Source organism: Hypomesus nipponensis, chromosome 15, assembly GCF_054491055.1.
Source record: "Hypomesus nipponensis isolate SF chromosome 15, ASM5449105v1, whole genome shotgun sequence".
Taxonomy (NCBI): Eukaryota; Metazoa; Chordata; class Actinopteri; order Osmeriformes; family Osmeridae; genus Hypomesus; species Hypomesus nipponensis.
This window is the reverse complement of record NC_140375.1, coordinates 9,544,407-9,561,191: the sequence shown is the minus strand read 5'-3', so window position 1 is coordinate 9,561,191 and position 16,785 is coordinate 9,544,407. Positions and strand designations below refer to the sequence as shown.

The following is a 16,785-nucleotide window of genomic DNA, read 5'->3' as shown; positions in this document are numbered from 1 at the left end:
GGACATACGATGAACTGAGTAAGACGTAAGATATGCAATCTAATCTCATTCCTTCATACAATATCAAAGCATCTTTCGTTATCTTGGCAAAGAATCCCAAGGACTCTTTATCTCAGTGGTACTGTCTGATAAAAAGAGAGGTCAAACTGGGGTGGAAAAATACAGGGAAATCAAGCTGTCTAAGGCTCAACACTAACACTGTAATACTGTGAACAGAGAACTCAATGTCTTACATTGAGTGAACATAGTTTAATACACAGTACTTATTGAGCTCCAATGGCTGACTTGACCGAACGTTGGAGCTGTCTTTACCTAGAATCTGAATCAAGAGGATTCTCCAATCCATTTAACACCATCTTATCTGGCTTCAAAATGAGGGGAACCACCTCAACCCAACTCTATTCTCTTGACCCCCTTCAACCACTGTGAGCAAATGCGCCCTTAGTGGGGTACACGAAACCTGACATCTCCATTTACTACTTCAACTCCCCTGGAAAGTGGTGGATGCCAACACCTTGGGTCAGGCACTTCACATGAGCCGTGGCGCTATGACTGTGGAAGACCATAGAGTGGTCACCACGACCGCTGAATCTAGGCTTGCCACCCGTCCCAATTGAACAATTGGACAAATTGAACAATACAATATACCTTCCCAAACTGAGTCAATACGGGACGCAATATGTCCCGTATTTTGGTGCTAAACCTACTCTCATGCTTTCGTTACGTTTTCACATGCTCCTAGATGAGAAATAATATAATAAAACCAAGAGTTTCACGAGACATGATAACAATGATGTTGAGTGACAGTGACTGTCATTCTGATGACAATCAAAATAAGATAGTCCCACGTGTAGCACGGTCAATGATGATTGTGATGACTTGGCATTCTAATAATCAAGTTCCTGCCTCGACCTCTTAAAGGAGTCCTGCTCTTAAAACAGTTGTTCTGATCAGCTTGACAGCAAAAAATATTCTGAACTTAATGCATTTATCTTCACAACTAATTGTATTGTTAATTTAATATCACAAATAAATTAAATATCCATCATAGTGGTTTTTGGTGGTCTACCAGGTAATTTGCCATTTCTGAGTTTATCAATGGTTTCTTGCTTCTTCCAAACTAAATAGTTATTTTGACAGACCAAACATGTTGCACATGTCCAGAATCTGGACTTTTCATCCTGAAAGCCCCCACAAAAAATCTAAAAAATACTTTACTGTGATTTATATTTTGTTCAACAGTAGACTTCCAGTATAGGATTCAGAATAGGATTGTGAAAGAAAACTCAAAACAAATTGCACAGATATGTTCAGTCAAAACTTAACTGGGGGTCAGATAGCTGAGCAGTTAGGGCGTTGGGCTATTAATCAGAGGGTCGTTGTTTCGATTCCAGGCCGTGCAAATTGACGTTGTGTCCTTAGGCAAAGCAATTCACCCTACTTACTCAGGGAGAATTTCCCTGTACTTACTGTAAGTTGCTCTGGATAAGATCGTCTGCTAAATGACTAAATGTAAATGTAGTCAAGATCAAATATTTTAAGGTTCATACATGTAAGAAAAACAACATTTTCCATTTAGGGCATCTTTAATATAATAGATGCAGCTCTGCATTAATTTTATGTTTAGAGTGGCAGAGGAATTTAAGTTGATGCATAAAAAGCACAATTTGGTTTAAAAAACAATCACCAGAATGCAGGGAATGAAGTATTTAACACCCCAAATCTCCTGGGGGACAAACCCCAGACCCCCGCTTAAATATTTCCCCCAAGACATTGGCCACAGACAAGGTGTCCCTTATTTGACCACATTGGAGGTGGCAACCCTGGCTGAATCATCCGTCATTATGGCATCTGTGGGGACTGCCTTGGTCATGCCCAATTTAATACACCACACAAAAGCAAACTGGCATTTTTTCAGGTAGGTGCCTCCCCTTAGAGAAAAGCAATGGGAATGGGAGGATTCGAATAACACGACAGTAAAATGGATCAGTGTCTGTGGAGAAAAGGAAAGGTATGAATTACAGATCTCATGTCCAGAAAAGGAAAGATATTGGATGTTTCTAATTGTTGGAAAATGGTGGTTTGAAAACAGAACAGTCCTTCTCTGTTGTTGTGATAGACCACTCCTGACAAGCTAGCTCTGACAACACTGGCTAGCTGCAGTAGTTTTAATGTTCAATTGATGCAATTTAACTTTCTTAGGCAGCCGCTGATGCTTTCAGTTGCCAGGCAACCCCAAGGCGGCTGACTGCAGCTTAAAGAGACAGGAATCTTTAAAACCAGAACCGGTGAACATACCTTTCTAACTAAGTCTTAAACTCAGATTTGCTGTTTGTGCTTAAATGTCAACCTCATTCATCTCAGCTTCTGATGTGTTTCAAGTAAATCCTAATGACACATTGCTTGGCTGCATTGTATTACAATGTGCTATGGATATAGCAAATGGGAAATATAGGTCATATAAGAATGGAATTCACACCGATTCTAATATTTCTGGACCCTGCTTGAATTATTTAGTACCAATAAGTACCCAAAATAAATGCAAAACATTTGCTAATCAGTTGTGTGAGAGACAAATAGTTTTTGGGTGTAATCTAGGTGTAGTAAGTACAGTAGGTCAGTCAGACACAAAATCTAAGCTTCTGATCTCACCAGACTGCAGCAGTACACTGTGACATTTAAGAGTCTCCCAAATTGGCCAATAGATCTTAACCTGTCTGGCCAGACCAAGACTATACAGAAACAGATATCTAGAAGGTTGTTTGGGTGTAAGAAATTGAACTACGGAATCTTTGATGTGTCACACTTACAACAGGACTACATACATATTATTGGTCACTGATTTTCCACACTGCACAGAAAAAAAAATATTAAAACTGTTGTTTTAATTCAATCTTTGCTGAGAGGAAACATGAATAAATCATCTGTTTTAACAAAAACAAAATTAGGAGGGATATTCAAAGATGACTGAGCAAACAATCCTGCTTCAATGGCCCAGTACCCTACAAGCATAACTTCCCCTCCTCTCCCCAACGTCCGTGTTCGGAAGTGGTGATGACACAGATATCGGCTGCAGACATCCCGTGGCTCTATTTTGAGCTCAGCAGACGTAATTTTTCAATTATTTATAGATTCAAAGATGGGAGATATTTTGGAAAGGGAGGGCTGAGAAACAGTAAAGTATAAGAAACACACAGGGATTCACAATTGGGTCTAAAGGTATTGAACTGGCGTTGATGAGCTCCAATGTTAAGGTATCGAGGAAGATTTAAAAAGGTACTGTTAAATTCAGCTCTTATACCTGTCTGACATTAGGTGATTACATTCAGTAAACCACCTACATCGTAAATAGTATTGTTTCTAAAAGTAGTATGTCGATGCAACAAATTAGATCATTGTTTAACTTTAGGTTACAACACAAGGCAATTTATTGGGTTTATTTGCCTTTTTGTCAACAGCAACTTCTGAAACAACTAAAGCTCTAAAGATGTCATTTCAAATGCCAAATGTATTTTTCAAATGGTTTAGACTTGCCAATTTTATCCAATCATTAAGGATAATTACCATTTAAAAACAATAAAAAGTCACCCTTCCTGTCTATTTAAATACCTGTATCCCCACTATAAGCTTTAAACTAATATAAATACATGCCTAACATTTCTGGACGGATAAGGTTTGGATTTAATCTTGTTCTCCCCAAAGCCTATACACAATTGAGCTTTGATGTTTCTGAAATATTGTCCATTCACCAAGGGTATACATAAGACAATGAGAATGGGACGATGTTGACAATGTATACTATGACAAGTTGTCATGTTTTATCACCTGTGGTTCAGAATTACGTTGAAATTGGTGAAGTTCTTCGAAAAGTTAGACACGATGAAGTAAAGGCTAAATGACAATAGCCTCACCCATCAATGGTCTACGAATATGGTGTTTTAGAAGGCCTACAGTATAGGCAACACCTGGTTGTCTTTTCCTGTATTGTTAACAAATGCACCTGAAATAATCAAATGGATAGGCTACAATCCAGAGATGAATTTCGTGTGGCTATGTGTTGTTTACTATTTATCTGGAGTAACTCAAGGAACAAACATGGATTAATCTATTGTAATAGTAAATAAAAACAAATACATTAAAATGGCATGTCAATACACTTGAGAAAAAACGTTAAAACAAGAAAAACAGTGGATAGCAAGTAACTAGCCTATAAAGTATGCAAATAGGATTTAGCCATCAAAGCATGATCGGAGAACAGTGCCGTAAAGCCAATGTGCAACGATATTGTGCATCAGATACCTGTGGTTCTGCGCGCAAGCATACAGGCAATGATATCAATTTAGCATTTAACAAGGAAATACTGTCAAGAAAAAGGGTGACTTACACATTTCGTTGAAATCCCTGTATTCAGAGCTTATAATAGACGATGTTTAACAGGGATATGAAGCACACTCACCTCTCGTTTCACATTCCATAATAATTTCTCTTTAAATTCTTCATCTGTGGTCGAACCCATGGCTCCCCGTTTAGTTTGACAGAGTTAAAGTGACTGTCCGCGATAAGGTATTAGTGCTTTCCGCCCTTTAAATCTTCTATTTACTTTCACCTCCCTTATTTCTTCTCACAGCAATGTGCTCCCTGACAGCTGGACGTTGACGCATCTGTGTGCCACCGCGGTGCATTGGGAGCCATCTTCAGTTCCCTCCGAATGACGCCAGTTGGGTAGGACCCGCCTCTTTCCCATTGTTGATCAATGGGGTAAATCACTTCACGCACCTCACGCTCCGAAGGCAGCTCCCGGCACCATTGACAGGGAGTTATTTTTAGCAATCCTCCCTCTGTGTGAGACTCGAGTTATTGAGGTGTTCTGAGCATTTAGGTAGACTCGATGTACTTGTACTAGACAGTCCTGCTCACAATGTCAAGAGATGTCTACTCTATGGCTCTGCTCACAACCATACACAATCTCTTACACATGGACACTATCACACCCTACACCTCGCCTGTTATGGATAAATGTACACAGCCAAATATTTGCCCCTACTCATACAACTATAACTGGGTTTTTACAACACACTCGCATCACTTAGGCCTATAGAATACATAGCCTATTGTGCAATATTACTTATTCTATATCTAAACATTATTTTGTTATTTTACTGACTACATTTTCATCTTTCCCCAAATTATAATGACGACCAAACACGGATGTTTATTTTCTACAAGATAGCTAATTACACTGTTCCCAGATATAGAAATTATGTAATGTTTGAATGCAGTAAAAATAAGTCTGTGTCGTCACACCATCATGATATACTGAATAACCTGCAACATTTGGAACATATTCGAGGCTTCTTGCTTATGCCCCCGTGTGGTCGAAAATCGCATGTTGTTTTTCCGGAAAGTATCTATTTACGATAGTATGTTAAAGGGGTGATTGACTGTTTTTTGGGGGGGTATTTCACACTGTTTCTTAAGGTCTCCGAATAGGGTATGTAACATTGGTTGGGCTGAAAATGGCCCGGGTACTGTTCTATACCCCCTCATACATCCAGTGAAATCAAAACCTACCATTTTACAGCTACATTTTTTAATTATGAGATTTTCATAAGAAAGAGGTGTCAATGGACTTTGAGGTTCACTGTATGGGCTATTAATCAGAAGGTTGTTGGTTCAATTCCCGGCCGTGCAAAATGACATTGTGTCCTTGGGCAAGGCACTTCACCCTACTTGCCTCGAAGGGAATATCCTTGTACTTACTGTAAATCGCTCTGGATAAGAGCGTCAAATAAATGATTACATGTAAATGTCCATTTTACCCACTGAACTGTCGTTATTCAACTGTGACAAGGTAAATTTGGTTCTGCAATCAATGACCCCTTTAATATATTTAATGTTTCTTCCTGACAAAATAAATAGATCGAAAGTGTCTTCTCCCTTATATTATGAAAAAGTGATTCCATTGCAAATGAAAAACAACCTTATATAGGCCTATTGAATTTATTGAAAACCATTTTTACGTCAAAATCTGCAATACATGAAAAGCACGCATTTTGATTATAGTCTTACTCATAGCTGTCCAACTCGCCTACTGACATTGATTAACAACTATTTCAGCATAACATTTGCTGTATGTTGTCTAATGTGTCTGTAGCCAAGTTTCCCTTACCCCCGGCCCCTTGTTGAACAAGAGGGAAGGGTCAGCCAGCTCGCATTTACCAGTGCCATTGAAAAACATCTATTTGTCATTCATCATTTGAATCAAATGACCACCACAATCTTTTCTTTACCCAAGCACAAAAAAGCTTTATTCCAGTACATAGCTATTGCACCTGTTAAAGCACACTGTAGGTCTACGTCACCTTGTTTGTGCATCGGCTGAGTTAGGGCTGTGGTGGTAGTTAATTGATTATGCTTTCTTTTGAGGATTTTCACAAACTATTTTGGCACAAAGCTGTTTTTTTTTTTTTATGATAAATGTGTATATCCTTTTCAGTGGGTATTGCTGCCTGAAGTCATACTGTAAGTTTTCACTAACTGCATTTGAGGTCTGTTTCTTATAATTGGTTGTTGTTGTCCATATAAATAGAATCCAATGTAGCTCATGTTGACAGTGTCACAATTTACCCAGTACAGAATAATATGTAAGTTTCATTTTAATTAAATGTGTTAGGACAAAAAGAAAGAAAAACAGATGTGGTAAAAGTAACTCATCATTTCCTAAGAACAGTTCAAATATTATTGTAGATAAATACAGAAAAAAAGACTGTGTTGAAAGGATTCAATGTGAAAAGTCAAGTCACACACCAGGCAAATGCAAGAGAGTCACCATTTTTTGCCAGAGATCACTAGTGCTTTGATAGGTGCAGTGACGAGAGAATAAGTTGTCCCCCATGTTGATGAGGTTTTAGTGTCCCAGCGGCCTGTCATCGTAGGTGCTGTACCTCTTGACATGGATGTGCCGTACCCGCTCTCTAACTTCCGCCGCGGGGCCGGGTCCTGGCCCTTCATCTTCCTCACTGTGCGAACCACAGTGGGCGTGGTGGCGACGGGTGGCCTCCAGAAGTGTGTTGTCTGGAACAGGGAGTGTCTCGTACAGCAGAGCGTTCAGGGTCTCCTCGTAGACGCGTGCCTCTGGGAACTCTACCTGATGCAGTCAAAGTGGCCAGTGTGTGAATGTAAAGTTAAAGTAGGCCTTCTTAGCTACAAAGCTTGCATGCTAAAAAGCTTGTTTAGTTTTGTTTGTGTGTTTTGGATAAAGTTTTCTGTAGGGCACCAAATATGTTATGACCAGCACTGACAGTAGCAAGTGATACCTGGAGGAGATGGGAACATTGCATAATTTGATTGGTTTGTTTATTGTTGTGTTGAGCTCACCTTGGTCTGCTTCTTTTCTGTGGCGTAGACAATGGAGGTGCAGCACACTTCGGCCAGCTTGCGGCCCTGTCCGTAGAATGACCAGCAGCAGATCTCGTCACCAATCACATCTTTGATGAAGAGCACGCGCCCATTGTGGCTCAGTGACAGCCGGTCGAACAGCTCGATGTTTTTAAGCAGGTTATCATCTGAGTTACTGCAAGAAATAGGTGAGTCAAGCATTTAATTTGAATCACTCAGTGGGGTGTAATGAGAGCTTGAGGATATCACAACGTATATTGGTCACCTACTAAATTAGTTCATGTGAATTAAAATGATCTAACAGTCAGTAAAGGTCACTGTCCACAAAATGGGAGCCTTGAGCCTGCAGGAAATACTTATACGTGCTTACCTGGTGTATGAATACTTGTTGTTGCTTCTGTTGTACACAAGCTTCACCACAGGCTAGAAAAGGAGTGTTTCTTAATGAATTATGTTCAATTTTTAATGCTTAACAACATGAAGAAATGTCTTAGTGAAGTCCTCCCCAATACACCATTACACCAATGGCTTCCGAGAAAATAGCAAGTCTACTAGCGCTCACCTTTGCACAAGCCTGAATGAGCCTTTCTTCCTCCTTGACAGAGGTGACCACAGGGATGACACACAACGCTTGCTCCTTATCGTCCTGTCATTCAAAGAGCAGGCTGGAGTTAAACCACAGAGAGATCAGTAACGGAAGAGTTGACAGTTACTGGTATAAGTTAAGAAGACACAAATATTGGAAGCTTGAGTGTGATGTGATACCTATGGTGGGGGTCAGGTTAAATGTAGTCGGTCAAATATAATGGTGGATCCACTGGCCTCAAAATATTATTCAAAAAACACATTGAGAAAATATATTATTTTCAAAACAGCAGTGGCCAACAATCCAGTCATATAATTGGTAGTCTCCATGGAAACAACAAATATCCTCACTGAAAATGTTAGTGGTAGTTCACGTTGAGTGCCAGTGGGGATTCCCAGGAATATCTGTCACTTAGACACATACCCACTGCCACAGATGGCAAATAAGAGCTATTGTTTTCCATCAGACACAAACACAAACACACACACCAGTCCAAAGCAAATAACGTTTGGACATCCGGGGAGCCTTGAGCTTTACAAAACACCTGAGTAATGTTCAACTCAACTTCGAAGACAAAGAAACTTGACCTGGACAAAGAAGTAGCGAGGACAGCTAATGACTGGAAATGGCTGGATTGCTGTTCACAGATGTCATACAAACATACGTTACATTAAAGCAAAAAAACAGCAATTATGTATTGTTGCATTATGTCCAATATAGAATGAGAAGTATTTGCAACACTACAGAGTTCTTTCTGTCATAGTAAAAAAAAAGAATGACGTGAAAGTAGCATGTAGCCTACGTTTCCAGAGTAACTTTTCTATTTTAACCCTTAGTATTCCTGTTAGCTTGCTGACATCAAGGTATTACCTTGGGTGCCCTTGTAACTGTAGTTGGGGGACAATACACATGCACACACATACAAACACGCAATGTTGTTTCTGAGACAATGACCTGCAAGTTGTTCTGGCACAGCTCCACCAGCCCCTGAATGAGGTAATACTTGGCCTCTGCCAGTAGCTCCAAGACCGCCTGCTTGCCCTTTACCAAGGTGACCGTGCCCTCTCGTAAGTAAGAGAGAATGGTGCCAAAGTGTGTCCCACTGCGGTCTATCAGGATCCAGCCTGTTCAGGTAGAGATAGAAAGCAGGTAAAGAAAGCACATACAACATTAGAGGCATCCTTTAAAGTCAATTCGAAAAACCACAATTAAATGATTTACTTTGCTTTGGATGATTATTATTCTATCTTGGCGAACATAATGAGCCTTTGTGTGTCACACACATTTCTAATAATTATGATCATTAGCTAGGCAAAGGTTCTTTCCACATACATATATTGCACTTAATGTTTTGCCCTTGTAGACTTGGGAAGAAAGACTATGGTTTTATGCATCCTGCTTTTGTTTGCTATTGACCATGCGTTTTAACCATTCTCACCTTCCCTGTCGGTGAATACCTCTTTCTTGCCACTGAACATGGCCTTCAGCATAGAGTCTTGCTTCGTCAGCACCTGCAGTGTGGTGTAAAACAGGGTCCCTCCCACGTTCAGCCGAACATACTTGTTCCCCAGACCCACCACACCTCTGTTACTGAAAGCATTGATCTTGGAACATGCCAAAAGCGAGGGTGGTGGGTGGGAGACAGCCTTGGTGTGAAGTTGATGAATGCAGCTGTCGCCAGACATGTCCCTCTGAAGGTATATGACCACCCTGCAGACGGAGGGCCGGATGTCCCCCGCCGTGGTGACAGCTACTGGGGATGCCGCCACAACCTCTTACTGGTCGTCCAGCTCATACCTGCCAAATTATCCATGCGAGTCACTAGTCAATCAATCAATAGTTTAAAAACAGCTCGCGTTATCCATCTAGATTCATGCCATATACTGACCAGCTAGCCAGCTACTGTACTTAACTCAAATGGATTTCACACTAAGTAGCTGGAACATCGTAGTAGCACTCGATGCTAACATATTTCATGATAGTCTTCTCTCCGAGCGATTTAACTATCATGTTGATAATGTGGGTGAGCTTGCCACCACCAGCTAGCTTTCTGCAACACCCTGGTACAGTAGCTAATCGTTAAGACTACTTACCAATAACGTCCTTTTATCAACTTTTCGCTTCTACACGTTTATTTAAGTGTGCTTCTTCTTTGTTGACGTTATGGCAGATTGCTACCAACGTTTATGAGGTACAAGTGTGCTACTGTAGCTACTAAAGTTTGCTACACTACCAGTGCTACTAGTATACTAATACTAAGAACGTTACAACTAGTACTACTGTACTAGTAGTAGTAGTACAGTGAGAGTAGAATGATTTGCTCGCTGTTCTTAGATCAAATAACCTTTGACATACACAAAAGTAAGGTAATATTTCAGTAGATAAGCTTGTTAGCTATAATACAATTAGCTTACTCCACGTCTGTCAATAGTTAGCAACTAAAAAGTTTGGACAGAGTTGCTAGCTTAGCTGGCTACTAGGTCAAATAGAGTGGAGGAGGGCCCCGTTACTACAAGTCCCACAAAGCATTGCAAATCTACACGATTGTAGTTAATGTCATGTCAACCAAAACAACTGTTTTATATCTAAGATATTTGGGAAAAGGGGAACATTCATAATGAATTCAATTTGAGTAATTTTTGTCAATTAAAGTAATTTAGTTTTTGTAAAATATATTTTCCGGAAGTAAACTAAACATTTACCGGAAGTGTCTAATAACAAAGCTGTTTCCCTGGCAGCAGGTAGTGTGCAAGAGTTTACTGGCTATGCCACATAACAATCGCAACCCCTGTTGTCAATTTGACGTAAAAGAGGTGTGTATATTAAAATATGTGTGACATTTTTTGTAGATTAGTTCCTGTCTCACTGTGCACGCTTCATAACGTGTAAGCCATGTCGCGCATTATTGAGTAGTATGTCTGACGACGTGGCTAGTTTATCTCGACTACTGTAGCTAGTTAGCTACAGTACAGTACGGTACTCAATAGCGGAAATTAAATGCAAACCTGCAAACTAGTACTCGTGTTAATAGCGACCAACAAGCGTAGCGATGCCTGTACATAGTCCAAATACATAAATGTCCGTTTCTGATATTCTGTTAGTTGTGTACTGTGCACCAATGACTTTTTTAAAGTATGTGTGTGACTGCGCCTTTTTACTGTAACACTTATCTGTAGCAACTCATTTATTTGATAAATGTACCATTGGCATTGCCCCTAAGCTATATTTGTTAATCAAGGCTCAGGAGATTAGGTGAGAGCAGACAGAGAACGGAGGACCAGAAACCATTATAGAGGATTGCTATAGCATCCTTTTCATTGTTTTCTTAAATACAACCTTCTGTCTTTCTTCAGCCGCATCTGTAACCACCCCCCTGGATAGGCCTGGTGGCCATGGCGAAAGATCCGTTGGCAGAAGCTGGCCTTCATTTCGATGAACTTAATAAGCTAAGGGTCCTTGAGCCGGAGGTGGCCCAGGAGACCACTGAGCTTAAAGAGGAGTGCAAAGAGTTTGTTGATAGTATGAACCATCAATTACTCTTATTTACTCTGAAGGACCATATATTTTCATTGATGTCTAGTGTGTTTCTAGGAAATAGGATTGCAGACAAAACTTAGCCTCATCATGCTTGTTAAAGAATGTGTGAATCAACTTTTTAAGGCACCTGTTATGTTACAAATGGTACAAATTCATGTTAATTCTCTTTAGAAATCGGCCAGTTTCAGAAGATAGTGGGAGGCCTTATTGAACTGGTAGATGAATTGGCAAAAGAGGCAGAAACAGAAAAAATGAAAGTAAGTGTTAAGACTTTGACCTTTAAACTGCTAAGTAAGCCCTTATCGGAGTGAACATGTTGTACAATTTCTCCATACACAGGCCATTGGAGCCAGGAACCTGTTAAAATCAGTGGCAAAGCAGAGGGAAGCTCAGCAACAGCAACTGCAGGCCCTGATAGCAGAGAAGAAGATGCAACTTGAGAGGTACAAGTGGGGTCTCTTTTCAAACATTGAAGTAATTTACATTTATTTTTTGAGGTCCAAGAGACTTGATTAGATATGTTTCTAATCTATTTCAGGTACCGAATCGAGTATGAAGCGCTTTCCAAAGTTGAAGCGGAACAGACAGAGTTTATCGACCAGTTTATTCTGCAGAAATGACGCTTTAAGGAAGACCTAGAATCTGTGTATGGTTGCATTTCTGACCGTGTTTCCAGGGTGCCTGTCCAATGTTTTCTTTGAGTTTAATCTGCTACGGGGGAATGGCTCAAATTAGGATAATGACTTATCTGTCCTCAAAGCAATTACAATGGCTCCACTAAAACCACAAAAGTTTACCCAGACACTTAATAGCATAGATAATAATAAATGATATCCTCAAGCTAATTCCATTTCACACAGGCACACAGTGACAACCTACCACCTCATTTTGGTGATGACAAGTAAATGGGGAAAAATATTTGTATACAAAGCAATTTATTTATACTATTTATACTGAATAATTAGTCTGTATAGCTAGTTTTATTACATTTTCTACCAATAGAAAAAGTACAGTATTTGCATTATAATAATAATTTCAAGATTACTTTAAATGTCAAATATTGTCATAACGTGCTTGTCCTTTTTACATTTGCAGATGTGTGTTCAATTAATGTTTTATTCCATTTTGTTAAAATGTCGGTGGGACTACATCAAAACCTATCCCTTTTCAAGTGGCTTAATTGTTTTGGAGGTCAATAATTAACCAAACCATACACATGCATTTATATCGATCATCTTTTGTTCTGTTGACAGTACATATGTTCAATTATCAAACCACCAAATGCTTTTATCATAACATAATTCTTTCTCATGTTATAGATGGTAACAAGGTTAGAAGACAAACTTTGTCAAAGATGAAGTATACTTGAATAAAAAGGATTTGCACATACAGTTTTGTTTTGACGTAATTTTCATTCATTTCTACAATTGAACATGTAATTGTAATAATCTGTAAATTATACATACTGGTACATACATTATAGCCTATCAAACCAAATGTTTACACATTTCATAAATTGTAAACATGGTAGGCCTACCACAAATTAAGTAGGTGGTTTGAATAGCTATAAGATAATGGCAAGTGTTCAATTCTGGATACATGCTGCAGCCAAGTCAAACTAATTAGGTGATGCATTGTGGTCCTACATGTTTCATCAAGAGATGTCAAATGCATGCAGCAGTGTAGCTGTTCACTTGCTCTTTACCTCACACAGTTCTAAATAAACAAAATGTGTGTCCTGGTTATGCATGAGGACCAACTGCAGCCACAAACCCTGCTAACCCTATTTTAATCTCTCACACATGCTAAGGTTAATTCCAGACTGGCATCCTTTTGAACCGTAAACTTGCATTCAGTCCAATGTTATGTGTTGGTGTAGCCATTTACAGTTCAAAGCTATACATTACAAATATCCCAACATGATGACTCAATTGTATATATATTTTGTAAAAATCTATTTTTGAAAAGTCATTACTTTTTTGTTTGTTGTTGTATTAGTTACACAATATTTAAATGTAAAAGAGCCTATACAGCATTTAAGACAATGACATGGAAAATAAGTTTCTGTAACTAACATTAAAGGATTATAAAGAAGGGTCCTTTCAAAAAACAACAAAAAAAAACATTAGTGTACACCAGATTATTTGAATCATGCTGTTAACAAAATTGACTGTTTACCAAACTATGTTAATTACAGTAGTATGATGATAAATAAAAACATGTACAACATGAAGGTAATGTCGTATACATCATGTTTTATTCAAGGCAATTACTTTTATTTGTCTCAGACTAAAATGGTCCAGCACTGAGATGCTGGATAACAATGGCTGTTTTCTCCGTGCCCTACACTTAAAAAAATGTCTTCCTAGTTTTACAAAAGGCAGATATGCAGCAGGTCCTGGTAGTCAGGCCTAACAGCCTTCTGACTGGCCCGTTTTGGAGCACTGTTTTACTGTAGAGCCCAAGTTGTCAGCCAGACGGAAAGGATTAAGGTGGCAGTACTGAGAGAAAAATAAAATTATGCCAAAAGCTACACTTTATGAATTTAACCCTATTAACCTTTTTGTCACTCATTTAGTTATTTGCTTTCACTTCAGTGAGATATTTTCTGTACTACCCTTATTTTGATTTGAACACTTTTAGTTTAGAGTTAATTTATACCTAAAAAGTGTAGAAGTAGTCCATAGACTGAATTGAAAAGTGTTTTTTATACTAGACTTAGCACATGGAAGAAGTTTGCAGTTACCTGAGATGTTGAATTGTGGCTTTCATCAAGACAATCCAACACTTGGATACTGAAGTCAGGGGTAAAGCGAGAGCACTCAAGAACCAAAGCCATCTCTGAATCAACCTGGATTGCCTCGTCTTTCTGCACAGCAAAGTAACAGATATACATTTTAGTATTTAGCTTTCAAAGTAAAAATACATCTTTCCTATCAATTGAATCACACTACCATGTTCTCTTTATGCATATGGTTTTAGGCTGAAGAGTAAGGTATGGAAACTTGAACCAAATGCAAATTTCATCCCTTGTGTAGTATGAGACTCGTAAATTGTGAATACTGTATACCTTAAAACAGTGTGAGGAATCAAAGTCAAGTTGGTTAGGGTAGTCTGGCACAGTCCCTTTGTAGGTCACCATTGCATTGGCCTTACTGGTGTTTTGGGGTAACTTGAAGAGTCGGTAAGTGCCAGATGCATAATTAATATCACCTGTACAAAAAATGTATAAGACAAAGTCAAGCTTGCTTTAATGATTATGTTCATGCTTTAATAATAAAATATTTTATACGAAAATACTTAAGTGATAATACCTGCTTTTTTCTTAAGTTCACAATTGTGGACCACGATGTGACTAGCTGAGACCAGATATGGAGTGCTGAAGCCCACCTGTTGCGCCAATGAGATGAAGTCTTGCCAAAACAGAGAACCGCCCATTCCTTCTCCTGTTTTATTATAGCATGTCAGGTGGTTTGTCATGTTCAGAATCAGAATTCGGTTTATTTGCCATGTACGTTATACAGACACAGAATTTACTGTGGCAGAGGTGCAAACACTAAACATATATGAATCTTAAATTAAGTAAAGGTACAAAAGTTTAACTATTCCTAAGAACTAAACAATCTAAGAATAAAACAATTTAAATATTAAATAAAATATTAAATAAGAATAAGAATGAGCAACGTGAGTGGTCAACATAGTGCAATTAGATACAGGGTTAAATAATGAATGAATGTCAGTGGGAGTCCTTGGCCTTGTTGAAGAGGCCAGTAGATGTGCAAATAGTTTAAATTGATATTAATCAGCGTCTCAAAATAATAAGAATAAATTTCTTATTTGAAAATGGAATGTGCCCTTTTACCCCATAGAACTGGATCTTTCTTCAAGAGGTCAGGTACAACTTTGCTGGCATACATGTCACTGAAGTACATTTCTCCGCCATCCTACAAGACATACAGAAAGAGAGGGAGACATAAAATTGTGTTTCCCTACTGGTTGTACAGTAGTACACTTACAGCACCATGAGAAAGATTTTTGACAAAACAACTCTCCCCTTGAGGACATTGTAGGCTTCTTGGAGGACGGTTTTCTTGTCAGGGCACAAACAGATCACACAGTTGGACCTATATGAATGAGTAGAAATAGAAATCAAGAGGATATCTAATTTAGTTTAGGCTACATTGTATTGGGAAATCTGAGAATGTGTTTTAGGATAAATAAATAAAAACATACACTATAATATCTATTGTGTCCTTCTGTATTCCTGCTTCACCAAGCTTCTCCATATATCCCTTCACAAATGAGGTATTCGGATTTGCATATCCAAACTTCTCCTGGTGGTGTTGGATATATTTCTGTGACACAAGAATCTATAGAGAACGAAATCATCAAGGCAAAATACGCATTCGAAAGATTATAATGATGGATGCATATTTGTGTAGGCAGTACCAGATTCTCAGTCATATCAATGCCTGTGACATGGCCACTTTCTCCAACCAGTTTACTGAGAGCATAGCAGTCTCTGCCAGAACCACTGCCGAGATCCAGGATTGTACAGCCTTCCAGCTTCTCTGGAACTGGAAGACCACAGCCAAAAAACCTGAAGAAGTTTGGTGCAAGAGCATTCATAGCCATCACCAGCAATTATAAAACCAAAGATGCCCTTTCAAGTGGTCAGTTCCACACTGACCCCTCAGGCTAAGCAGACTATGTAGTTGCTTATGACATTTACAGACATTGTTAAACTTAATTGATTGCATCTACCAATTGATTGATTGCAATACCTTTTAGTAACTTCTGGGTGAACCAGAGCAAGCGCATTTACCGCACTTTTGGGTACTGGTCGACAGAGTAAAGTGCAGGCAGCATTGGTTTGTAGATCACAAGATGAATCCAGCCGAGTACCATAGTATTTCTGCCAGGGGCAAAAAAAACACTGGCATATAATGCGTGAAGCAGTTATGTAGGCCAACAATAGTTATATGATCCTACCAACCTGAACATTTTCGTGCACTTCAGTAGTCATGTTTTACTTGTCGCGTTTTTATAACTTTGATAACTTGTGTGTGCGTGTGTTCAACCACTTAACTGAACTTTGAACTCTAAACGACGACCTACGGTATTTACATCCGGGGTTTGAAAATTGAGCACGTATATGCTTTACGTTTGCAGATCTTTTGGCGTAAACCCCCTTGTTTGTAGAGCGCCAGATCGTGGAAAAGGCGTAAACGTTACGTGATTGTGAATGGTCTGCGTAAAACGTG

The 16,785-nt window shown here is 39.0% G+C and overlaps 4 protein-coding genes across 4 annotated transcripts in view; 1 reads left to right on the top strand and 3 right to left on the bottom strand.

Annotated features, from left to right (window-relative positions):
- Positions 1–4,699, bottom strand: part of sgsm2 (small G protein signaling modulator 2) — a 45,894-nt gene extending 41,195 nt beyond the window's left edge. Inside the window, 1 exon segment of the mRNA XM_084674868.1 lies at positions 4,457–4,699. Coding sequence (XP_084530994.1) covers positions 4,457–4,516 — 60 coding nt within the window. The 5' untranslated portion in view covers positions 4,517–4,699.
- A 1,581-nt stretch (positions 4,700–6,280) lies between these two features.
- Positions 6,281–10,495, bottom strand: tnfaip1 (tumor necrosis factor, alpha-induced protein 1 (endothelial)). Its single transcript, XM_084675065.1, has 7 exons — positions 10,078–10,495; positions 9,423–9,781; positions 8,939–9,108; positions 7,961–8,044; positions 7,769–7,821; positions 7,378–7,573; positions 6,281–7,147 (listed from the first exon to the last, which is right to left on the bottom strand). The coding sequence occupies exons 2-7, from the start codon at positions 9,667–9,669 to the stop codon at positions 6,908–6,910; spliced, it is 990 nt and encodes a 329-aa protein (XP_084531191.1). The 5' UTR covers positions 9,670–9,781; positions 10,078–10,495; the 3' UTR covers positions 6,281–6,907.
- A 198-nt stretch (positions 10,496–10,693) lies between these two features.
- On the top strand, positions 10,694–12,873 carry ift20 (intraflagellar transport 20 homolog (Chlamydomonas)). Its single transcript, XM_084673582.1, has 5 exons — positions 10,694–10,797; positions 11,338–11,503; positions 11,693–11,778; positions 11,861–11,964; positions 12,060–12,873. The coding sequence occupies exons 2-5, from the start codon at positions 11,377–11,379 to the stop codon at positions 12,139–12,141; spliced, it is 399 nt and encodes a 132-aa protein (XP_084529708.1). The 5' UTR covers positions 10,694–10,797; positions 11,338–11,376; the 3' UTR covers positions 12,142–12,873.
- An 883-nt stretch (positions 12,874–13,756) lies between these two features.
- LOC146257431 (arsenite methyltransferase) lies at positions 13,757–16,673 on the bottom strand. The gene is given in 11 exon segments (XM_084673581.1): positions 13,757–13,958; positions 13,960–14,022; positions 14,268–14,390; positions 14,592–14,734; positions 14,836–14,967; positions 15,384–15,467; positions 15,578–15,645; positions 15,755–15,891; positions 15,971–16,121; positions 16,306–16,436; positions 16,518–16,673. Coding segments are annotated over 11 exon segments (1,128 nt in total). The 5' UTR covers positions 16,548–16,673; the 3' UTR covers positions 13,757–13,892.
- Positions 16,674–16,785: the final 112 nt, after the last annotated feature.

Coding starts and splice junctions, on each gene's coding strand:
- ift20 (XM_084673582.1), top strand. CDS start 11,377: ATGGCGAAAGATCCGTTGGCAGAAGCTGGCCTTCATTTCGATGAACTT. Junction 11,504..11,692: donor GTGCAAAGAGTTTGTTGATA/GTATGAACCATC, acceptor AATTCTCTTTAG/AAATCGGCCAGTTTCAGAAG. Junction 11,965..12,059: donor AAGAAGATGCAACTTGAGAG/GTACAAGTGGGG, acceptor AATCTATTTCAG/GTACCGAATCGAGTATGAAG.
- tnfaip1 (XM_084675065.1), bottom strand. CDS start 9,669: ATGTCTGGCGACAGCTGCATTCATCAACTTCACACCAAGGCTGTCTCC. Junction 9,109..9,422: donor GGTATTCACCGACAGGGAAG/GTGAGAATGGTT, acceptor CTACCTGAACAG/GCTGGATCCTGATAGACCGC. Junction 8,045..8,938: donor TGTGCCAGAACAACTTGCAG/GTCATTGTCTCA, acceptor TTTGAATGACAG/GACGATAAGGAGCAAGCGTT.